Consider the following 24,570-nt stretch of genomic DNA (forward strand, 5'->3'; position numbering starts at 1 on the left):
CACACACACACACACACACACACACACACAGAGGTTATAGAAGTCCCCAGACAGAAGACCCTCTCCCTGTACAATGGTGTCTGTCTATGATTGGAAATGGCCGGACAAGACCCAGACCTAGATTGTCCTTTTATAAGGAAAAGGAGAAAAGAGGTTACATCTTGGCTTTAAGTAAGACTGTGAACCTAATGTGTATGTGTCCATTCCCTATTCTTCTTCACCTAAAACAAAAAGGATCTAAAGCTAACAGGACAGACTTGGGTCTGACAGAAAAGGAGCACACCCGTGGCATGAAGATCCTGATAAAGGGCTGAACAGTCTCCTTGATCTTTGACCTTTAGACTCAGGAGCCGAAGGGCTGGTTGATACACTAAGACCAGGGGCTGAGGACCCAGGAAGCGACCTCTTTTCATTTTGTTCAGAAACCTGCAAGTCATTCGATGGGAGTGAGACAAAGAGGTTTCCAGCCTCTCTTTCCAGACTGGTGTACCTGGCGGAAGTTTCAAACGTGGAGAGGCCTAAGAATGAAATGAAAGCGGAAACGAACTATCTGGTGGATTTCGAAGGCCCTTCCTCATTTAATTACCCCGAAGGAGGTTTTCAAATCTCTGCTGTCTCTTTCTTGTTTGCTGCCCTTTTCCCAAGTTTCTTTCTTTTAAATATATAAAAGGAACTTGTTTCTGCTGCTCAGAAAGAGGGAAAAAAAGAACTAGAAGAAAATAAAACAAGAGCCCGCCACATTTCCCAGAGCAATTCAGAGGGATCCCTATAGAAGAATGATGTCTTTAAGGGCCCAGACTGCAAGCCAGGCACGAGGCCCCATCTATACCGGGCACTGGCAAAGGCTGCTGGGGACTCACAGCACCTCTCAGGATTTGGTACTGGGACCCCCAGGAAAGAGAGAGGCCTGGAGGAATATGGCCTATGGAGAGACATGGAGGTGGACTAACTTTCGATTCTTCCCATGTCACGTGAGCTGTTTTGTGGTGAGCCTGGAAGGCTATTGCAGTGAGAGGCTTCGGGGTGACATGGGATCACCATGCCTCCCTTATTACGTAATTGAATGGAATTAACTTTGGTTCCTAATTTTCTTGTATGCATACTTATTCTTAGAGAAGGAAGCTTTAAGTCTATGCTTTTAAGTCTGGCAAAGCTTGGGGGCTGCCTCCCACCTAGCTCAATACTAGGGCCATTTTGAATACAACATGGAGGAGAAGCCAGCGTTGACCTTGCGATGGTCATAGCAGCATCGTTCTGGAGAATGCACCAAAGGGAAAAGAAGTAAAAAAATATTTGTGGGCTATTGACTGATCCAACCATTTTGAGTCAGTGGAAGGACGTCATTGTCTTCAGAGCTTAAAAGAAAGCTCTGAAATACAGTAATTTTTTTTTTTTAATTTACGTTTTTGGTTGTTTATATATATATATATATATACATACACACATATATATATTTGTTCCTAGGAAGAGATGGTAGCAGGAGAAACAAAGAAAATCACGCATTTGAAGGTGATTTTATAGAAATTCCCAACACACACATCCCCTCTCTGCACCAGCTGAACCTTTGCTACACGTCTCCATGTGTCCTTCATTACCCAGTTCCCGAGCATTTCCCACGTACAAGGCATTGTGAGAGACTTAAAGGTGTATAAGAGATCCGTAGATCTGTATTTAGAAATGTGTGACATGGATCCTGGTCTACATGATCACTAAAGTTCTGTGGTTGTAAGTGGAGGTAAGCTGGAAAGCATCGAAGAGAAGTCCATGCCCGCAGAGTGGTCTTACAGGGTGCGTGTTCCAGCTGAGGCTTAGGTCTCCCAGTTTTACCTGGTGAAGTGACTTACTCGGCCTCAGGCCTGCAGCAACCCTGGATGCCCAGGTGCAGACCTACCCTCTTGGAACGAAGGCGAGACCCCAGCCCGGTGATTCTTCTGAAAGTCCCCAGGTTTTCATTTCCCTTTCGCCTTTGAGTGTAGGATGCAGACAAGGTCCTTTTGTTCGCCAAGAGGGATGCTGCCAGGTGGCTTTTCATCTGCCCAGCACCATCTTGTACCCCAGGAAGACTTTCATCTGTGTGTCTTCCAGTTTCAACACTGGAGTCGTTGACTATCACCAGGGTTGTCGAATTACCTTTCTATCCCCCATGAACAAACAGTGTATTCAGGTGAAGTTATTGGTCCGGACGGAACAGAGGACTGGTCAATCATTGTTGTTATTATATTAATGGCAAGTATTCTAGCATAATTACAATTATTAGAAGTAGAATACCCAGTAACATATGTTGTTTACGGTAACTATACTCCAGTTACAAGGAACGATTTTGTTTCAGCTACCGATGACATTGTGTTAACAACCCCGGGTCTTTAGATCAGCTGCCAGATCCTGGGTACCAAAGGGAGGAGGGAGAGGAAGGTGAAGGAACACTGGGGTGGGATGAGAGAGTCTTCTGCTCTCGGTCCTGTTCTCCCAGTATCTGCGGAAACTCCTTGCTTCCCCATGGAATGGCTTGTCACTGGGGCAGCCATGAACAGGGCCACGCCCTCACCTCTACCAGGCCGGAGGAGCCACTGGTCCCCAAGTAGCTCTGGAATCCCCAGGCTCGTCTGCCGGCTGACCCGAACACCCCATCGTGCCCACACTCGTAATAATGAAGATCTTGAGGGAACGAAGGTGAACCTCCACGGAAAAGCATTACTATTGACAAAAATTTGTCCTTGATCGATTACCGTACCGTTTTTTTTTTCTCACCGAAACTGGAAAGCAAAGTGAACCGCAGCTGGAGTTCTATTATGCGGGCGCCAGACTGGAAGGGCTTTACTAGGAAGGCGAAGCACATCTGACCCATGGGGCACGGGCTCGGAAAGGAGGTTCCTGCAGCCCGTCTCTTCTTGAAGTTCAAGCAGAGCTTACTCTAGAGAACAGTTGTAAGATCAGAAGAGGCAAAATTAATTCTATTTGATTTCCAAAGCTGTGCTTGAAACGCTCTCCCAACCTCCCCTACCACCCTGCTACTCCCGAGATGCCGTCCATAACCGGGACGGATATCACAAAGCCCGCCGATCCCAAGGGTCAGAACTATCCAGGACTGAAGAGCTGGCGAGGCAGGAAGATGCTGGGATTGCCACTTGCCCCCAATGCGGAAACAAGCCCCAGGCCAAGGGCACTTACCCTCCACCTGGACTCGGGAGAAGTCAGCCAGCCCATGTTGTCAGTGATTCTGTTTCCCTTCTCGCCGAGGGGCCATCCCTGGGACCCGACTCAAAACAATGAAACCGCCCTTGCCATGCCCTTCACCCTCTTTTGAGACAAACAAAGCCAAACCTGGCTGAAGGACTTGCTTTCCATCCACGCACCGTCCCCGCTCCAGGTATCCCGTCGCTGAGCTGCCATTTCCCCCAGACAATTGCACTTTCCATCAATCTCGCCTGCCCCCGCCCCCCAAGGTTATGGGTATTTCCTCTCTGTATTATTACTTTGCTCTCTCCATAAGCCAGCCCATCGTAGATCACGCTAATGGCATTATAAACTTGGGGAACAGCAAGAAAATATATGGTGCGTTACATTTTTGTATTGGGCATCACGGGACTGAGGAGGGGAGTGTAAATTTGGGGGGTTGGTTGGTTGGAGCTAGGGCTGGCTCGTCTTTGGAATTGATGGGGACCGAGGTGACGTGAAAGGGAAAGGTGACCTGGAAATCACTTATTCCTTAGCTGCCCCTAGATGCTGCCCCAGCCCAGCTCTCCCCACCCCCCCAGAGCTCCACAGTCCCCGAGTTTTTCTGTAACAACCACTAAGAGAATTAGAGCCGTCATCTCGTGAACACACTGGGGGCTGTAAATCCACAGGCCTGCCAGCCCCACTCCCCCAGGCAGCGCCAGCCCCAAAGGCAGCCTTTCCTCCCCTAGCCCAGCGGCAGGCAGTCTTTATGTCCTTGTTCAATTATTTAAATATGCAATGAAACCTCGGCATAAAGCAGCCACTGACATACTGGACGTGGGAGATGGAAAGGCGCCCTTTTTCCTTTCACGCTTCAGCCTGGCGTCCATGCTGTCTGCAACGAACAGGGCTATCTTACGTCCGTGTGCATTTAAGTGGACACCAGAATATTCACAGCGCTGGCCACTTGACCTGGAGCCCACTGGAGCTACCTCCTGAAGCCAACACATTAAAGATTTTCTTGTGCCTCAAGCCACTGCCACTCCCTGCCCTCGGTCCCTTCTTACAACCGCAGAATGTAGCCACAGGCACAACAGCCTTCAAGGGAATCTCCTTCTTACTGCACTTGTCTCCAAATGATCGTGCTAAACGCAGGGATATTCCACCCTCCGAGAGCTGGCCCTTTCACATGGTACTTCAGAGAAATATCTTCCTTGAAAAGAGAAGGGCAGGATGTGTTTGAGGAATCCCGTATGGGGACTTGATCGTCATCTGGGGACAAAAGTCAGTTAGATGATCAAGGAGAAAATATTTTGTTCATTGTCCTTGTGGGAACAGAGCGAGGCAACTGGGGTCCTTGGTTTTGTTATCATGAACATGGGGGGATCATATGTGTTACGCCGTGAAACAAGAAAGAGAGTGGAAAAATATGTGTGAGGGGTGGAGGTGGCGGAATATGCACTGGATTGACTTCGCGTATGCCTTTTACTGTGTCCGCCAGGTTCACTAGAATCATGACGGTTTCCCACGCTGCCTACCAGATCATGCCCGCCTGTTCGGTGGTACTGGTTATAGTGCACCAGTTATTAGAATATTAAAATATTTTCCTCCTGGTAGATAAATAGCCACTTCCAGGAGGCCCGCCTCCCCCACACGTCCCCAAGCCCCTCTAGCATGTATTCAATAGGTCAGTATTTTAAATATATATGCTCGGAGCTAGTCGAGCTGGCTTTATGACCCCCGATTTAGAGATAGGAAAACCAAGCTTCAGAAATATTGTATAATGATCGTCCTAGAACATCCACTGAGTTAATAGTAGAACTGAGATCATAAAAATCATTTAATCCGAACCGGCCTCTTTATTTTATGGACAAGAAGACCCAGAAGGTTTGAGAGACTCGCCCAAGGCCCCATGGTTGGCTGGCGGAGCATGTGAAACATGCAGCTTCATGATGTCACCTCCCAGAAGATGGGACTGCTGTTAAGGGAGCAGTGGACAGAACTGGGACCTTCCTATCTGTCCCCCTTGTGTTTGGGGCACTTGGAGCTGTTGACATCATCAGGCTCCGCATAAGACCTGAAGCCAAGAATGGTGGAATGAGCTGGGCAGTGAGAGACAGTGGAAAGTCACACAGAGACAGGGGCAGGGGAGATGGAGGCTTCATTCAAAAATGAGGTAGAGAGAGAGAGGAGATGAGGAACAAGCAGCAGCTTGAGCCGAGGGAGAAGATAAGGAAGGAACAAGCATTTGTTGATGACTTGCTCGCTCTCTGCCAGATACTTTCTACATGGTAGTTCATGGAAAGCCCTCAATGCCCTGTGGTGGCGAGGTTGTTACTCCCCACTTATAGTTAAACCAAGCAATGATCAGAGCCCTCTCAGACTCCAAAATTCACAGGGGGAAAGAAACATAGACTTGCACTTGAAGTTACGTGATTCCCGACAAGATTCTCTAGTTAAAGAAGCTCAAAGGTAAGGACAAGGTCCACGTGACCTGAGCTCCTGGACCATGGCAGAGGTGCTCAAAACAGGGCTTCAGCGTTATGGGAAACGTGGAGGTTTCTCTGAAATTTCCCAAGAGCATTATTAGACTTGGAGGTGGCTTTGTACCTGGGACCTCGGCATGAGGTAGGTCAGGATCTGGAGAGCTGGAGTGGGAGGAAGGGGCAGCATGGTGGCAATGGTCCTTTCATGCCTTGTTGCCTAAGAAAAAAAATGGCCATTTTACATTTCAATTAAGAGGGTTACTGGGGTCAATCAGCAGTGCCACTAGAGGAAAATGGGCCCAGCCCAGCCCTGGGCCTCTCCAATTATAATTAATGAACTTGCTCTAAGAGCTGCCAACCTTTTTATATGCAAACTAAGCCTTTATGAGGCCACTGGCAATCAGGACTCATTAGAGAACTCATAACAAGCCTCGGTGAGGATCTTACAGGGGAAGAGAGAGAGGCTTATGCTTTAGTCCATATCCTGGACCAGAATCAGCCCAGCCCCCAGGCGAGGTTCCAGCATAACTCGGGAGGGTTTCCCAGCTCCCTAGTCCTGCTGGTCTCAGGGAGATCCTTGCTGACTTACCACTCCATTCTGAGGTGGTCCCCCATGCCGATAGGAGCTGGCCTGTTTCATTATGGTGAGGAAAGATAATGGGTTGCAACTGTGTTAGTCAGCTGCCAGCACATCTGCTGACACTGAGCCATTATTTTTCCCCTCCCTGCCCCAGTTTCTCCTTTGCAAAGTAGAAAGGATCCATTAGGTCGGTTCAGAGGACTGTCAGATTGCAGACACCCTCATTCAGGAGCAGCAACATTTTGCTGTAGGAAGTGGAGGTGAGAGGTCCCAGCACTTCCACTCTTGCTCCAAACACAACCATAGACCCAGCTTCTGCACGCAAAGGTGGATGTAGCAGGAGGAAGGTCAGGCTTGTGCATGCTCTGGGGGAGGAAGTGCTCCCCAAGGCCACAGGTAGAGCAAGGAGCAGAGGCAGGACTGGCCTGAACCCTCAGCTGACAGCTTCCCACTGTTCATAGATCCTGTCTCTTTATTCTCCAACATCACACCCCCCACACTTGATCCTGGGCATCTTCCTTTTCACAAACTAACTCTTGTTTTCCATGGGTCCTGCATTCTCATCTTGCTGGAGCAGGCGGTTGGAGTGGGGGAGGGCTATCAGCTGAGACAGCGGCACAGGATGGATCCAGTAAGACTCTTCTCCCATGGGGGCCTCAAAGTCTCCAGGGACCCACTCACTCTCAAGCCTCGGGGCCACATGCTGGGTTCAGGCCCCATCCTCACCCCTTCTCCCGCCTACTGCCTGCCTTCCTGCTGCTGCTCTTTAATTGTGGTAAAACACGTACCGTAAAACTTACCATCTTAGCCATCTTTAAGCGTGCAGGTCAGCGTGCCATTAAGTACATTCACATTGTCATGCAACTGTCTCCACCATCCACCTCCAGAATTTTTTCATGTTTCCAAACCCAACCACTGTCCCCACTAAAGCCTAACTCTCCATCTCCCTCTCTCTCAGATACCACCATTCTACTTTCTGTCTCTATGAATCTGGCTGCTCTAGGTACCTCACAGGAGTGGAATTGTGTAATATTTGTCCTATTGTGACTGGCTTATTTCACTTAGCATATGGTTTCGAGATCCATCCATGTCATCGCATATATTAAAATTTCCTTCCTTTTTAAGGTGGAACCATATTCCATCGTCTGTGTCTATCACAGTTTGTTTATCCATTGATGGAAATTTGGGTCACTTCCATCTCTGGGCTGTTGTGAATAATGCTGCTATGAACATGGTATACGATTTCGAGTTCCTTTTTTCAGTCCTTTTGGGTATCCCCCCACCCCCACCCCAGGGGCATTGCTGGGTCTGCTGTTGTCTCCTAGCTGCTCTTCAGGATAAAGGTGTGAGCGGCCTGGGGGAGGGCAGGAGGGATTCGTTTAACAGCGCTGGGGCACTTTCTTCCCTAATGCAATGCTCTGGGTACTCAAGAAGGACAAGTATGAGGCCACCCCCAAATCATGGAATCAGGACTGGTTGGAGCTGAATGGGTCCTCAGGTCCCATCCAATTGACAGTTAAGGGAGTCGAGTCTCACGGTGGGGATGCGATGTACTCAGGGCGCCATGGCTCATCGGAAGCTCAGCGGGCACCAGAGCTCAAGTCTTTCCCAGCGTTCAGAGACGGGGGCTCACGTTTGCTCTCAGACCCAGTAGGGATGCTGCCCCTTGCCTGATTGCCTGGGCCCCCTCCTGTCTGCCATTCCCCCACAGCCTCTGTTCTGCCTTACTCGGCTGGGGGAGAATTCTGGGGTTGGGGGCCAGCAGCCTCTGCGGAGAGTCAGCAGTAAACCCATGAGGCAGCGTCCTCAGGAAGAATGTGTGTGCTGTGCTTTTGACATCCAGCCTACCCAGAATCCATCTGTCTCGGTATGCTCCCCAACAGTGCCATAGCAGGAGGAATCTGGGGGACAGTGGACCTGTCAGATGTGGGGTGCCCAGACTCCACTGGGATGCCGACTCTCTTCTACCCAGCTCCGAACACCCGGCTTCTACCTCTCAGCTGAGCAGAGCACCCACACTCCTTGTTTGACCCCATTCTTCCCGAGCCCTCCCCGGGCAGAGCTGACTGCCCCAGGGAGAAGGGGCCCAGAGACTTGTGTCCTCCAGAGCCAGAGGCCCTCTGGGCCCCACGTGGCACCAGGGACGAGCACGCCCATTGTCAGCATCCGAAAGGCACTCGGGGTCTATCCTCTCTGAGGGGCATTTCCTCGGGATCAGGCCATCCCCAGAGTTCAGTCAGAAGCTTCTGGATTTAAAAGGCCTCTGGGCTCATTCCAGAACATTCCCGAATGCCAGAATCATCCTGTGTATGGACAGCCCTGCTGGACCCGCCTTCTGTGGTCCAGACTCACACTCTAGAACCTCGGCCCAGGGTTTTGCCTGACTGTCGTGCTGCTCACGTGGGTCCCGCTGCCCCCAGTCTCGGCAGTCGGGAACTTAGGCAAAGGGTCAGCAGCCCAGAGTGGAGTGGGACACCCCGCCAGCAGTGTCTGTCTCTGCTAGGGTACCAGGGGTGCCAGGAGGAAGCCACCAGGGGTGTCAGAGTCAAGAGTGCATTAAAATGGAACCTGAAGAGGGCAAGGGACTATTGCAGTGAGAAGTGGCCTCAAAATGGAAACTCTGGGACCCAGGATTTCTCAGTCCTTTTCCCTCCCGCTCGGCGGCTGGGGTGGGCACCAGTGCCCAGGACCTCCCCTGCCTGTGTCCCGGGGAGGGAGGGGCGGGGCCAACACCTGTGCTAGGTCTGCAAAGCCTCCTCTCCCTTTGGCTTCCCGCTCGAGCCTGAGCCGTGCTCTCTGTCCCCAGGACTGCCCCCAGCTGCTGCGAGTGGACAAGATCCTGGTGCCCGTGGAAGTGATCAAGCCCATCACTCTGAAGGCCAAGAACCTGCCCCAGCCGCAGTCGGGCCAGCGCGGGTACGAGTGCGTTCTCAGCATCCAGGGCAGCGAGCAGAGAGTGCCCGCCCTGCGCTTCAACAGCTCCAGCGTGCAGTGCCAGAACACCTCTGTGAGTGCCCCGGCCCGCGGCCCCAGGCCCCGGGCCCCGCCTCCACCCCCTCATTGTCCTCTTCTAGCGCCTGACCAGCTCGGCTCTGCAGGACATTCCCTGACACCCACAAAACTGCTCAGCTTTCTCCCTCCCTGCTCCCCCAGCCCAGCCCCTTACACCCGACCCAGCAGAGGGCTGGGCTCCGAGATCGACAAGTGTCCGCCCAGAGGTGGGGCCCTGTTGTGGCCAGGAGGGTCCTTTGCCCAAGATGAGGGACTGTGGGCAGAGGGCCTTTGGGACCAGCTGTGGGGCTGCTGAGCACTATTCACAGGCAGATGTATTTACCAGGTGTGTTCCATCCTCCTTCCTAAGAGGAGTCTGGGCCTTTCTTTTCTACTGGGCGGAGCTGAGTGCCTCATGTGAGCCCACGAAGGCCCCACGCCCCCTTCACACCTACACGGAGGCCACTTCCCAGCACAAGAGGCCTCTGAGACAGACCATGCTCCTGCAGAGGAGCTGGCGGCCCGAGTGTACTGCTCGGCTCAGCACAAACCCTGCCCGCTGTTTAGAAAACTCACATTAGGTCCATGCTCGGGCTGCGACCTGGTTCCTAGGGACCACAGTGAACCCTCACGGTGCACCACCTCCCGCCTGCCTGTGGCCTTCCCAGTCACTCTTCCGCTCGCTCTCACTCTCTTTCTGGGCTACTTCTCTGCACCTCGATGCTCGGAGACAAACGCCTTACTTAGAGACCTGTAATGTTTTCGAGCTGTGCGAAACCGTCACGCTCTTCTTCACGGTGCAAAAGAGAAACTAGAGGCTGAGGAACGAGGGTACAGCTAGGCTTGTGGGGAACCCTCTTTAAGAATTGAATATAAGAAATACAAGAACAGATACGCAGCTCCACGTGCCTCAGGGTGCCCACCCCGCCCAGAGGGTAAATGGCGTGCACGAGGGCACGCAGCGAGTGAGGGGCAGGGCCAGGCCTGGATCTGAGGCATCTCCTGTATCATACCGCCTCCCGTTCATCCTTCTCATTGCCTCTGGGTACATATAAGCAGTGACTGGTTTTAGGGATGCGATGTGGGACCAGGAGAGTCCTGGACAAGGCACGTCGTGGGAGCGCTCCACTCCTCCTGCAGGAAGCAGTGCAGGGGTCGGTGGAGCTCAGAGAGGCCCACGTGTTTGCCCAGGGTCACTCAGCATTATAGGGGCCGAACTAACAATTGATCTCCCAACCTCTGTAACCCAGATGTGTCCCCACAGCTCCCCCGGCAGCCAGGCTGTTTTGCAAGTCTCTGCAGCATTCCAGATTAAACGTGCAAGCAAAAGGGATATTAAATACCTCTTGTTTTTTCTCAGTCCTGAGGCTAACTGGACCAGCCCCAAGGGTTTGAGTCAAGTGATTCTCTCCCAAATAAGCAAATCCCTGTGGGGAAAAAAAAGCATCTGAGTCACACATTTGATTCAGCAGAAAGTGGCTGGGGATTTCAGACCATGGAGAAAACAGCCTTGCTTTCCTCAGAGAAGCTGCTCCAGGGGTCTGGGCCCCACAGGTGTCAGGAGGGAGGACGGAGCCTGCGGCCTCTGATAATGAGTCCTCAGTTCCCCAGAGGCCACAAGCCTGGACCCCATACTTCTGCTGACTCAGTTAAATAGGCGAGGGTACCCCAGATGACAGCCTGAGCTCGTCCTGTGAACCCGGGGTCTGCACCTGAGGGACTGGCCGCAAACGTCCAAGAGGCTTGTTGGGACCTGCCCCCTTTCTATGTCCTTCCAGAACTGGAAGTCGATTGTGTTCAGATGTCCTCAGCACTCCCTGAGCTGAGACCTGACCCAAAGAATGAGCCCTTCATGGGTCACAGGGAACTCCCCAAATGTACGGGCAAAATCAGAACCTTCTGGGCACAGATGGGAGCTCAGCAGCCCTGACAGGTGAGGGCCAGGCAGGTGAGGGCCAGGCAGGTGAGGGCCGGTCTCTTCCCTGATGCCTTCACAGGGTCCCTGGTGCTGGCACCAGTCATTACCTGTGGGACAAGGAAAGGTAGTGCTGGGCTCGTAACACACCCCCTCATGAAAGGTGGAATGAAAATTAGCAGCTGGGCACTTTATACCCCAGCCTCGGTGTTACCTGTGGGAGCGGGGTCTGATCTACCTCCCAGAGGACTGCGGAAGAAGACTTACTGTTGTTTCCTTGCCTCTGTGAGCTCTCTGGAATGGGCGTAGGAAGGGAGAAGGCTCCAAATGAGAAGTCCCCTGGGTTTGTGGGGCAGAGGGAGGTGGGTGACAAAGAGGTCTCAGAGGACAGCACAGAGGGAAAAGAGATGCAGGAAAACTCATCACGGGTGTGATGCTGGCTGGAGTGGGGGCGGGGGGACAGGCAGGTCATTTCCGGTCCACTCTTTGGGGACAGGCCATGGGCCAATCACTGCAGCTGTCATGTGTCCAGTGGGAGAAGGACAAGACAGCTCACAGGCAGCAGTTGGACAGGGAACAATTGTAGGAATTCCTGGCCTCCTTTAGACCAAGGTTCTAGAGAAAAAATGTCAAGTGCTGTTAATAATAGTGCCTAGTATCCGCCCCTTGGTCCCCAGCAATCACCCGAGTAAGTGGGCCACAGTGGGCAGCTGACTGGCCGCAGTGCTGGCGGAGGCCCTGGGCTCTGGCCCAGCTTCCACCAACCCACAGTGGCCTCACGTTTTCTCTGGGTGACCCAATTTACCATATGCAAAACAGAGAGAGGGAGGTGACTGATGGTGAGGTACCTTGTCCCTCTTCCTACTCTCCTGGAACGCAGCTGGGAGTGAGTCTGCTGAGCTTTCTGGGGTCCTGGAAATGGACACATAGGCTTCTCATGTTGTTCAGATTTGTTCGCCCGAAAGGTAGAACTTTCAAGCAAAATATCTCAGAGCTCGGGACAAGAGAATAGTTGGAAAAAAGAACGTCCAAACTATATAGAGGTCTTCTCTTTGCTTCAGAAGGTAGAGAAACTGAGGAAGGATCACACCTTCCCAAGGTCGTGATCAATGTCATCCACTAGCTGGGCCATGGGGTGCCAGACTTGTCTGAGACACTTAACCTCCTGGTCCCTGGGAGCCAGAAACACTCTTCCTTGAGCTCTGGGCTTTGTGCAGATTAACTGCCAGCTGATTACAGAGAGCTGTACAAATGCTAAGTGGCATGGAGGTGGGGAGTCCTGGGGGATGGGAGCCGGTGGTCCCAGCTCCCCAGCCGTCTGGCCTCCCCCTTTCCCTTTGGGATGCAGGTCGTAAAGAGGGGGTATCCGGGAAGGAGAGCGACTTCCTTAGACATCAAGGGAGTGGAGCAGAGCGGCTAGGTATGACTTCCATATTTCATAATCAAGATTCCGGGAATGGGAGGCAGAGAGAGAAAACAACACCCAGCATATTCCTTGAGGTCTTTTTTATTTTCAGTTTTCTTCGTAAGGGAAATGTGCGCTCGCACACACGCGCGCACCTGAACACACCAGCGTTCTCATATGCATATGCTTCCAATGTCTGGCACATAAACACTCAATAAGTGGCTGCTATTATTATTCCACATAAACATAAACACAGGGAACACAAATATATTTTGCACAGCATCCCTGAGTGTGTACACAGAGATTAAAATACACCGTAATATCTGGGAGCTCATTCTACATGACAGGCACTGTGTTCAGAGCGTTGTTGGATGGTTGTCTCGAACCCTCCCAATGCTATGAGGTATGCGCTGACTATAATTTCCATGGTACAAATGGGGACCCTGGGGACTTAGATCATTTGCCCACATTCACACCGCTGGCCACCACAGAACCACTTTGTGACAGTCTGTCTGAGTGCGTACACACATGTATGAACACGCAACAGAGATGTGCACTGACCTTGTCTCAAGTCAGCATGTGTGTGAACACACTTGTGCACACACACTTGTGCACACAGACACACACATGTCTTCCCTTCCTCTCCTGGGGGTTTCAGGTCCTGAAGTTGCTATTAATCTTTGGTCAATAAGTGCCTGGTCCCTGCCTGCTACTTCCTCTCTGGGTCCTGGCCAGACCCAGGTCTGAGGGGCAGGAGCCCAGCGCTGCCTCGCTGGAGCTGAACAGCCAGCCCTGCCCAGAGCTCTCTAGCCGGTAGCCTGGGGCCGCCCTCACCCCACTTCCCCTCAACCATAGCCATGGAGGAAGGTGCAAGGATGGGAAATGGAGCTTGGCTAGAAGAAGAAATGGGAGGGGAGGTTTGCAAAAGCGTCCTAAAAAAAATCTCTCTTTCCCCACTGGGCAGTCCAGTACGACCCTGCTTCTAACAGCCTGGAAGGAGCAGCGATTCGGAACTTGGGCCAGCACCGGAAACATGAGAGTTGCTTGTTCAAAATGCCCCCCATTTCCTAAGACCCCAAGTCAGCAGGTCGGGGATGTGTAGGGCCCTGGAATCTGCATTTAGCAGGCCCCCTACATGACTCTGGTAGGGCCCTAATCTGCATTTAGCAGGCCCCCTACATGACTCTGATGAAGATGGTCCAAGAGAACCACCAGTATAGAGCAGAAGAGGTTTTGTGAGAAAACTCAGCATGACTTAGAAGGATGCAGCCTGACCCAGACACAAACACCTAATCTTTGGGGATTTGATGATTGAGCTGTATGGCAAACGGCTTATGGATCACCAGCTGAGTTATGCACTGATCAAAAAAAAAAAAGCCCCACTGTTGTTTCCGCAGGGCTAGGGAGCTTTGCTTTGTCCTGTGGCATATGCCCAGGTGTCATAGTCACAGGGAGATGCCATGAGAGAGTGGATGGTGCAGTGCAAACCACCACCATTGTAGCGAAACCAGTGAACGTGGCTCCCTGGCCTGGGTGTCCTCACCGGGGAGTTCGTGAAAAATCTCAGAGCCCTAGAGCAGGGCCTGGGGAAAACTAAACTCCATCTTACTTATGTTATGTTGCTATGTTAGAACATCACAATATATTCACATTAGTGTACGTTCTGGAACTCGGGAATTTGGAGCGATTTCTCACATTAGGGTTATAACTTCTCCTTGAGAAGCCTCTACACATGGGCCACAGAGCTAGAGGCACCAGTGACAGGCCCTGAGACCCTCCCCAGCGCATGCATTCCCGAGGTTCTGGGGCTTCGTCCCCTCAGCGGAGGGTGCCACAGCTAGCTGAGGAGGGGCAGGGAGAGGAGGGAGTGTCAGCTGCCCACCATAATAACCACCAACATCCCCAGGTCCAGCCCCTCCAAACGTCAACACTGAGTTAAAAGAGCCTGTTGGCTCTGCAAATACCACTTTAAACCAAGTCCCCTGCACTAGATCCTTCCAACAAATTGCCAGCCCTCATCCCTTCCTCTGCAGAAAACCGGTCTCAGTTCTATTCGTCCATCCACCTCCTATGGTGGCAGAGTCTGGTGGAATAATGAGAAAATCACCAGGTGGGGATTGGAAATGCTGCCCAGGGCAGACTCGGAGCTCCCCCGCCCAGCCTCCGCTGGGGATCGAGAAGTGTCCGTTGTCAGAGACAGATGGTGACTGGCCTGCCTGAGGGCCACGGCTCTGCCCTGCGCCCCGGGCAGCACCTCACCCTGTACCACCTCCCCGCCTCTTAGCACCACGATCCCAAGGCTGGGACCCAGCTACACTTCCTGGGGAAAGCCCAGCTGATGGGGACATCTGTGGAAGATGGACGAGTAGCTTGCTCAAAGCTGCTCCCTGGACCTGCGTTCCAGCAGGCCCGGCCCTCCCCGACCCCAGCTGCCTGACCCCTGCCCACCCACAGGTGTGCACCCGCATCCACGTGCACCCACCCCCCCCATACATGCACAGTCATGGTCAGTCGTTAGCCCTGGGTGCTCGTGAGGCCTCCCTGGGAATCTCAGTGACCCCGCTTTCTTCCTTCTCTCCTCCCCGGCCTGGCCGCAGTATTCCTACGAGGGGATGGAGATCAACAACCTCCCCGTGGAGCTGACAGTCGTGTGGAACGGGCACTTCAGCATCGACAACCCGGCTCAGAATAAAGGTGTGGAAGGCGGCCGTGGCGGGGCAGGCCGGGCAGAGGGAGGGGCGGCTCTGCATTCCTGGGCAGGTGTCCCTCTTCCTCTGGGCCCAAGCCAGCCCTCCACCACCCCCGCTGCTCTGTAACTTGACCTTGGACTCAGCTAGGCAGGGGGCCTCGGGGAGTGGAGTGGAGTGAGCTGAAGGGAGGACTGTCGATTCCAGATGCACTGCCCAGTCCAGTCCCATCCCAGAGGCTGGGACTGCACTCCTCGTCCACACTCCTCAGCCCCTCCTGCCCCCTGACTCCACCCCAAAGCGCCTCTGCCCTTTGCCCGCAGTGCATCTCTACAAGTGTGGAGCCATGCGTGAGAGCTGCGGCCTGTGCCTCAAGGCGGATCCAGACTTCGAGTGCGGGTGGTGCCAGGGCCAAGGCCAGTGCACGCTGCGGCAGCACTGCCCCGTCCACGAGAGCCAGTGGCTGGAGCTGGCGGGCGCAAACAGCAAGTGCACGAACCCCCGCATCACAGAGGTAAGCCGCAGTCCCGTGGGCCGTGCTCCGGGCTGGGGCCGTGGCGTGCGTGCCCCCATGATCTCCAGGTGCTCTCTGTGCCCAGCTGGCTGGGGACACCCAGTTTTCCTGCACAGCTTCCCCAGACTCTGCAGGCTTGATTCAGAGGCCCTCCCTCATCAAATGAGGTCAAACGCATAGAGGGTCTCAGTTGTCCTGGTGGAGTCTCCAGATGAGCTGCGTCAAAAAGAACTTGAAGTCCTCGCCTCCCTCCCTTCAAGAGTCTCGGTGACGAAGCTGTGACACTCCATCAGTGGCAGCTTCACCAAGCAGTGGGCCCATGACGGAGGCTGCGTGGGGGGCAAGGGTGCAGAGCCGCAGCCCTGGGGAGGTGGAGATGGTCAAGATGGATGGGCCTCAGGTCTCACCCGAAGCAACACCTAAGCAGTAAGCTGGCAGACATGGATTTGGAGCACAGTTCAGGACACCCAGAGGACACAGACCAGGGAGCAAATACTGCTGAGGGACAGGCGAGAGCTGAACATGCAGATTTGAGGGTCACAGAGAACAGGGTTTGTGTCCTGGCGCTTCCAGCTACATGCAGGGTGCCCCTGGACTAACTCATCACTACCTTCATGCCTCAGCTTGCTCACCTGTGCAACGGGTCTAAGCGTCGGTCTCAGGGATGTTATAAAGCTTATATGAGAGGATCCAGGCCCAGCCCCCGGGGTCTCCCCAACCTGCTCCTCCTTGTTCATCATCAACATGGTTAAAGTCAAGGGGATCGCTGCCCCTGGGGTTTATTTAGGTCGCCCTGTGTCTTCACCTCTCCACTCCACACTGTTGGAACCCCTAAAGTCCCCCCTCCCACCGCCACTGCAGTCCTTTGCTCCCCTGTAAAATAAGGAAGAAGTACCCGTGTCTCAGCAAAGGCACAGTGTCTGCCTCATATCTACACCTCTAGCACAGGGCTTAGCACACAGTGGGTGCTCGATGCCTCTTGGCCACGGTGGAAGCTGATTGTAAGCGCACCGAGGACAGGTTGGGTACCTGGCTCTGTGCAAAGTTTCACAAACGCACACGTATCTGATCGTTGAACAGTGGCGGTCGCAATAATAGGCTAAATACATGTGGGGTGCATTCCAGTTTGCAAAATATCTCCACATCCCTTACTTCACCAGTCCTCACGACACCCCCACCACATCGCTCCCGAAGGCTATCACAGCAGAAGCGCGCAGACCGGGCGGCTTAAACCACGGAAATGTATGGTCTCTCCGTTTCGGAGGCTGACATTGGAGATCCAGATGTCGACGGCGTCGGTTCTTCTGAGGGCTGTGAGGGAAGGACATGTCCCCGGCCGTTCTCCTTGGCGTGAGGGTGGCTTTCTCCTCCCTGCGTGCCTCTCTCTAAACTTACCCTTTTCCTGAGGACGCCTGTCGTATTGGGTTGTGACCCTCCCTAATGAACTCATTTTAACTTGATGACTTCTGTAAAGACCCTTTCTGCAAATAAGGTCACATTCTGAGGCACTGGGGGTTAGGACTTTGACCTACAGCTTTGGGGGAGACACAGCGCAACCCGTCATGCCTGCCAAAGCCAGGGCTATCAGCACCCTTTCCTAGACAGAAAGATCAATGCTCAGAGATGCTCGTCTCCTCTAAGCGAGTGTAAATCCAAGGAGTCCTGAATCCCAGGTCTCTCGAATCCTAGGTTAGTGTTCTCCTCACTGCAAAGGCGAGACACCCATACGCATTCATTCCCTCACACCAGGGGTGCACGGGAGTACACATGGGTGTCTCACCTTTGTGCACACACTCCAGGGATACGTAAAAACACAAGGAGGCGGACTTTTCTGAGTGAACAGCCTCCTGCAGCAAAGTGACCTCTCGCAGGTGGCCCTCTAGATGTGCCCCCCACATAGGCTACTTGCCCCCCACATTCCTGGTTTTCCAGACACCGGGAGCTTCCCTGAGCCCCTACTTCAGTCCCCCTCCTGGGTAGGAATCTCAATAGTGATTCTTAAACCGAAGGAAAATGCTTAAGCATTTAACTTACAAAATCATCTGGAAAAGGGGGACCGGTGGGCACCCCTCTGCCCACTGCTGCTGGTCCCACACCTGGGCCTTGCCGGCCTCCCTCCTTTTCAGGCACACCCCCCTCCCATTCCCCAGAGCCCATACCCAGCAACCACACTGGCATGCAAGACTGCTACCCATGTGTCTGGCGAAAATGGTGGGACTTGCTTCCTTCTTGGCCCGAGACCAGGAAAATCACAGGGAGGAGATGGCGAATTAAACAAACCTCCCGTAACAGAGGCGGCTCACTGGCCCCACACTGGCGTCGGCCCTCCTGGGAACGCAGAGAACCAAGGACCGGGCCAGAGATAAAGCTCCTCTCTCAGGACAACAGCCAGGGCTGGAATATCATGCAGCCACTGCTACCAGAGGCCAGAGGCGTTCTGGGGACTGGCTGGGCCGGCATTTGGGGAGAACATGGCCTCCCCATTCCCGCCCTTCCTATATGTGCCCATCCCCCCACCCCGCCACCCCCCCCCCAGAAACGAGTCTGTGTCTCCAAAGAACCTGGGTTTTCAGTGTAATGGGAACATGCTCATGCAAACTCTTACACTCAGGTGCACGCTTACAAACGTGCACACCTGCATGTGTAAGAAGCAGGAAGTATCTTGATTTTTGTAGGTGAACAGCCTCCCCCTGGCAAAGCTGCCACTTGGGGGTGGGGGGCGCCCCAGCCTAGTTTCATTCCTTTCCCTCATTTTTCACTGTCGACCCAGGACGGAAGCCCCAGTTGTGACCTTTAGGGGGTAGAGAGAGTAGGGAACTTAAGAGGTGGCCTATCTGGGCTCCTTCAATTGTGACATTGGCCAAGATCCAAGTACTGGTGTTCAGAGGCCCCAGGAATGGGAAATCTATCTATCAGATGCCAGGAGAGGCTGGCACAGCATTTTTCTGCCACCGAGGTCGCTACTGTGGGATGTCACAATTAGATCATGTGACCTGGACAGAGCCCCTCCTGCAGAGCAGGCCCTTTGGTGGTTGGATCTCAATATTCTAGTCGTGGGTTTTAACACCAATGGCAACATCTTTGGAATGAAAGCCAGCCATTGTGGCCAGTGCATGAGCATAAAGTCTAAGTTAAACCCATCTTCCTTAGAAACCAAGCTAAACAATGAAGGTACAGGGTTTGTGACAAAGGCTCTGCTCACGCCAGAAAGATGCTTGGATAATTGGGGTGTGCAGTACAATTACAACTCAGGAAACAAATATGGCTCTGTCACTGAAAAGTCTGCAAGGAAAAGTGAGACCCTGTCGCTGCTCTGAGAGATTCCGGATCTGAAGAGGAAGCGGGTGGGGGATGGGAGGATGGGAATCACACACAAATGTCACCATGAAAGGAGCTCAGAGAAGGTGCCTGGCAGGGGAGGGGGCAAAAGAGAGTGAGGGAGTGGGGCGAGAGAGAGAGAGGAAGAGAGAGAGAATATGAACGAATTAATATCTGGTAATGGGAAGTGACATTTGCGAAGGACCTTAAAAGATGGGTAGGTTCCCATAGTATGGAGTGCCATGGGTTCATGGGGAGCTTGTTCATTTTTCTGAGAGTGGAACCAACACAAGCAAATGCCCAATTTTCTATGAATTACCCAGCAACATGGTGGATCACGTTCCCTTCTCTCTTCTGCCCATTGACAGTCCCAGCCCTGTCCTAGGTGTCCAGGTGGACTTGGACCCAACTCATAGAATCGGGTGCAGATAGGACGAGCCTACAGCCTTTCCTTGCCTCATCGGCAAGTGGGTGACGGCTCTCTCTTGGTGCCTGCCAAATTACCATGCTTCCTCCCTCCAGATAATCCCAGTGACAGGCCCCCGGGAAGGGGGCACCAAGGTCACCATCCGAGGAGAGAACCTCGGCCTGGAGTTCCGGGATATCGCCTCCCATGTCAAAGTGGCCGGCGTGGAGTGCAGCCCTCTGGTGGATGGCTACATCCCTGCAGAACAGTAAGTGACAGTGCCCTAGACAGAGAGGTGTGGGAGGGGCGGGACGATAGCCAACAAGTCGTTGACTTGCCTTCCCTGGCCAACAACAGATGATCTTAAAACTCTTGGGGGTTAAAGGGAGACTGCTGCTAATATTCTAGGGCATTGAGGGGACTCCCATAACTCCCCAGTGCCTGAACTAGCCGGCTGCCATATTGGGGCAAGTATTCAAAGGGGAAAAGTCTGGAAGAGGAGAGAAAAGTGACTGTTACCTCCTTGGGCTGTGGGGGTGAGTAGGAGTGAGACAAACGAAAATTAAAATCTGTAAGAGAAGTGTGAGTTCAATTCTTTACCCCAACTCCCTCTGCTGTCCCTAACTCCCCACACACGTCCTCCCCCAATTATAAAAGCAGCTGACCCTGAGCTACGGAAGCTAAAAATGAAACTCTACACTCACTTACATTGTTTTTCTCGGCAAAATCTGCTGGTCCACTGAGAGGGTCATTCAATGAGTGACCTTGACCTCTAACCTACCTAGTGGAGGAGGTCTGTGAGTCACGTATTGCCTTGTAAATAAGTAAACACAATTTTCCAGCCCACCAAACACAACCATGAAATGTTTCCCGGCACGATAGAATCTATATTCTATACCATCTCTGCTGTCCCTCCTGGAGTGAAACCTTGCCGCTTATCCTGTGCGCATAAGTTATCGGCTCTTTGAAAGGCCACCTTTAGGTAGGTCAGGGTGGTTTACATTTCTGCTTGCTGCGTTCTGCCCGGATTTAATGATTCTGGAACCATCCGCACTGCTATCTTCACTCCCTCCTGGTTTCCATTTGGGCTTCCTGAGATGCTCAAGGTAGATCAGGTGTTTAAAGGTTCCAGTCTTGGTAGGACTCATGAACCTGGTCCATCATCACTTATTTACCCAAAGATCTTTCTGTGTCTCCTTCAACTTTCTGAGTCCTTCCTAGAACAAAACAAAGCAGGCTGCTACAGTTACACTGGGAATTGGGGAACTTTGAAATGCCTTATTCGAGACCTGAATAGTCAGATTAAAAAATATATATTATTATGAAGCCATGTGATTAAAATATCATGATCCGACTGTGGTCAGTGGAATAAGATATAACACCCAGAAAAAGAATCCTGATATATAAAGATTTAGTATGTAAAAAAGTGACACTTCAAATCAACAAGGAAAAATCATTCCATTAACTGGTACTGATTAACTCCCTGTAAAAAACACAATATCAGGTCCTTATTTCACATTATAAACCAAAATAAATTCCAGATAGATTAAAAAGTTAGGTGTAAAAAATGAAACTGAGAAAGGATTAGAAGAAAATGCAGGTGAGGACTTATCTGATTTCAAGAAAAGGAAGGTGTTCTAAGTATAACCGCAAGAGAAAAAATTATAAAGGAAAAGATTACAAGATCTGGACAATAAGACGTAAAACTTGTGCATCAAAAATCATTGTAAGCAGAATAAAATTAGGAAAGATAAGCTGGGTATATGGTTATACCCTATTACAGTTAAGAAATGCATTTTTTAACATATAAAGAGGCTTTATAAATAAAAGACAAATATCACAAAATGAGCAAAGAGCATGAATGTATAATTCATAAGATATGCAAAGAACCGAAGGTCATATAAAAATGTTTACCATCAATAATAATCAATGAAAGGCAAATTAAAACAATTTTTAAAAGTCAATGCCCAGTGCAGATGAGCAGCATGAAAAATAGCACATTCATACATTCAAACTGGGATGAACTTTCTGGAAGGCAGTTTGGAAATGTGGGTCAAAAGTGTTCAGCCTAGCCGTAACACTTCTAAAACTTTCCCTAAATAACCAGAATGCACAAATATATATATATATATATTATATATAGGCAAGAATGCTCATTTTGGCCTTATTTATAATAGTAAAAATTTAGAGGCAATTTGTATGTTTGAAAATAGAGGAGTAATCAATTCAATAAATTATTTTTTCTGCACAGGACCGTAAACTACACAGCCATTGAATCTGATATTATAGATGAATCATGAGCAGGAATATACTTAAGGTATACTAAATGAGAATACAGGCTACCAAGCAGAATACAAAATTTCTAATTAATTTATTGAGAGAAAAGTCAGATGGAAACATGTACACAAAAATATTGACAATGGATATTTCCGGGTGATACAATTGTGGGAAGGGGGTATGCATGGCAGGTGTTGTTATGTACTTTCTTTTTTTTTTTTTTTTACACTGAACATGTATTAATTATGTCATCTGGACAGAAAGGCATATATTTTTGTTGGATTCTCACCCAGCAGTTCTTTCTAAGAGAAAGAACCCAGAAGCCATGAAGTAAAGGAATGAGCAACTGAACCACATTGATTGGCAAAACGATGGCCAAAGGCATTAAAACAAGGTTGAAACACAAGTGAGCAACTGGGAGAAACTAATGCAATATTTATTTCAGACCAAAGTTAATATTCCTAATTTAGCGGCTCCTACAAAAAGACAATCCGTTAGCAAAACAGAGGGCTTCAGACAAGTCAAAGGAAAGGCTATATAAAATTTTTAAACACACACACACACACACACACACACACACACAAATATGTGCACTCTCACAAGTAATCAGGGAAATCAAAATTGAAATAAGATCTTTTTTTCCTATTGGAAAAACTTTCAAAGGATTGATAATACCCAATATGGCAAAAGTCTGAAGTAATCTCATTCGATTGCCTCTGATGGAGGTGAAAACTGGTAAAACCCTTCTGGGCCACTATTTGGTTCTACCTATCAGACATTAAATGCACAAACAGTGGCCCAGCAAGTTCCCGCCTCAGAAATCTGTTCTAACGTGATGCTTAATGTATAAGTTGGTTCGTTCTGCAGTATTATTTGGAGTTGGAGAAAAATTGGGGTAAGTTAAAGGTACATGAACAGAAGGGGAGTTGAATAAATATTGATGCCGTCACAGTGTGAAATACTAGGAAGCCGTGAAAAAGAATAAAGCAGAGTCGTGTATATAAGGACATGAGGGAAAGTCCACGCTGTGTTGCTGGGTGAAAAAAGAAGAGTTCAGAACAATGGGTAGTTATGTTACTTTTATTTTAAAAATCATGTATAGGTTTCTTTATATATATATATAATTGTATGTGTGTGTATATATGTGATATTTATATTTATGTGTGTGTGTAATAGCAAACACAGATATATACATACATGTGTGTATGTAAGTGTGTGTGCAAATATATATATATATATATATTTGGGCAAGTTGCCTTTATTTATATATTATATTTTTATATATGGTATATATTTGCACAGGTCTAGAAAAAGGTCTGCGAGGATATATACTACTGCAGAGAAGGGGCCTGTGTAGGTAGGGGGCCCAGGGGAGCAGCTGGGAGTCCCATGACCGTCCTGTGACCCATGGGGTCTGTCCTCTCCCCGCTGCAGGATTGTGTGTGAGATGGGGGAGGCCAAGCCCAGCCAGCACGCCGGCTTCGTGGAAATCTGTGTGGCCGTGTGTCGGCCCGAGTTCATGGCCCGGTCCTCGCAGCTCTATTACTTCATGGTGAGTCCTGGCCACCGGTGGCCTGGCCAAGCGCAGGCCACAGACCTCCTTACTATGATTGCTGGCCTCTCTAGAGCTCTGTGGGCAAACCCAGGGCATGGTGGCGGGAGTGCTGTCCTACAGCTCATGACAGCACAGCCTTGGAAGCCTGGAGGACCTGCTTTCAAGTCCAAACTGTGCTGTGCCTGGGGTGCGGCTCCGGGGCAGTCGCTCAGGCTCCAGGCTCCAGGCCCCAGCACCCCTTCTGTCTGAGTGGCAGTGTGGTAGGGAAGGTGAGGGTGGGCTGTGCCTCAAGACGCCTGGGCTTTGAGGCCTGGACTGAACCTGGCAAGTTGCTTAATCTTTCTGTGCCTCGGTGTCTCTATTTCTAAAACAGGGATGATAATAATAGCACCTACCCATGGTATCGTGAAAATGATGTAAAATAGATTTATCACTTCTAATATAATTTCCCGTGTGATTTCTATGATTGTCACCAGGGCTACTGTGCTGCGCCCCGCCCTTTCCGCTGTACACTGGCTCCCCAGCATTTCCATCCCGTCACCCCCACTCACCCCACCTTCCTCCTCACCATCTCCTCTGCCCTGCTCCGCCTCCCTCGACCCACACCATTACCCCGTTCCCTGCATCTCCCTCGCCATCCCACGGCCTCTCTGCAGATCTCACTCAACACTCCATTCCCTCCAGCTCAGAACCTCCCTGGCCCTGCAAAGGCTGCCTGGCCAGCTCCTGGCCGTCCTGGGTGGAAGGTTCTGTGGAGCAGCGGCTTTCGGAACCTCTCAGCCGGGTGATGACAGGGGTGCTAGAGACACAAACACATCCCCCGCCATGCACGCTGCATCATTTTCCAAACTGCTTTACCAACCAGCTAACTTCTCAGGTTAACGAGAGCTGCAATGGCATAATTTCCTCACGATGCTGAGCTGCTCTGGGAAGCAGGAAACCCGAGTGATGGATTTTACACCTGAGCATCGGGTGCCCTGAAATGTGTCATGGGGAGCTCGGTTTTCATCTCTCTGTCTTCCTCCTCCCCTTGCCCCTTCCTTCTTTCTTTCCTTCCTCACGTCCTTCTTCACCTCCTTCCTCCCTCCTTCCCTTCCTCCCTTCCTCCCTTCTTTCCTCCCTGTTTCCTTCCTGTTCCTTTATTCCCACACATCAGTTTCTTGATTTTTCACTCTGTACTCTGTATTTAATATATATTTGTGGCGCCGTGTGTACATCTAATCTGTCGCTTCTAATTGCTTCATAGTTCTCCTTTATGTGTGTATCAGCTAAGCTCAAGT

At 51.1% G+C, this 24,570-nt stretch overlaps 1 protein-coding gene across 1 annotated transcript in view; it reads left to right on the top strand.

Annotated features, from left to right (window-relative positions):
- Positions 1-24,570, top strand: part of PLXNA4 (plexin A4) — a 418,764-nt gene that overhangs the window by 333,141 nt on the left and 61,053 nt on the right. The window contains exons 10-14 of the mRNA XM_015588415.2: positions 9,029-9,229; positions 15,131-15,227; positions 15,544-15,734; positions 19,575-19,726; positions 23,170-23,287. Coding sequence (XP_015443901.1) covers positions 9,029-9,229; positions 15,131-15,227; positions 15,544-15,734; positions 19,575-19,726; positions 23,170-23,287 — 759 coding nt within the window. The remainder of the gene's footprint in view (positions 1-9,028; positions 9,230-15,130; positions 15,228-15,543; positions 15,735-19,574; positions 19,727-23,169; positions 23,288-24,570) is intronic.

The sequence above is a fragment of the Pteropus alecto genome, unplaced genomic scaffold (genome assembly GCF_000325575.1).
Source record: "Pteropus alecto unplaced genomic scaffold, ASM32557v1 scaffold22, whole genome shotgun sequence".
Lineage (NCBI taxonomy): Eukaryota > Metazoa > Chordata > Mammalia > Chiroptera > Pteropodidae > Pteropus > Pteropus alecto.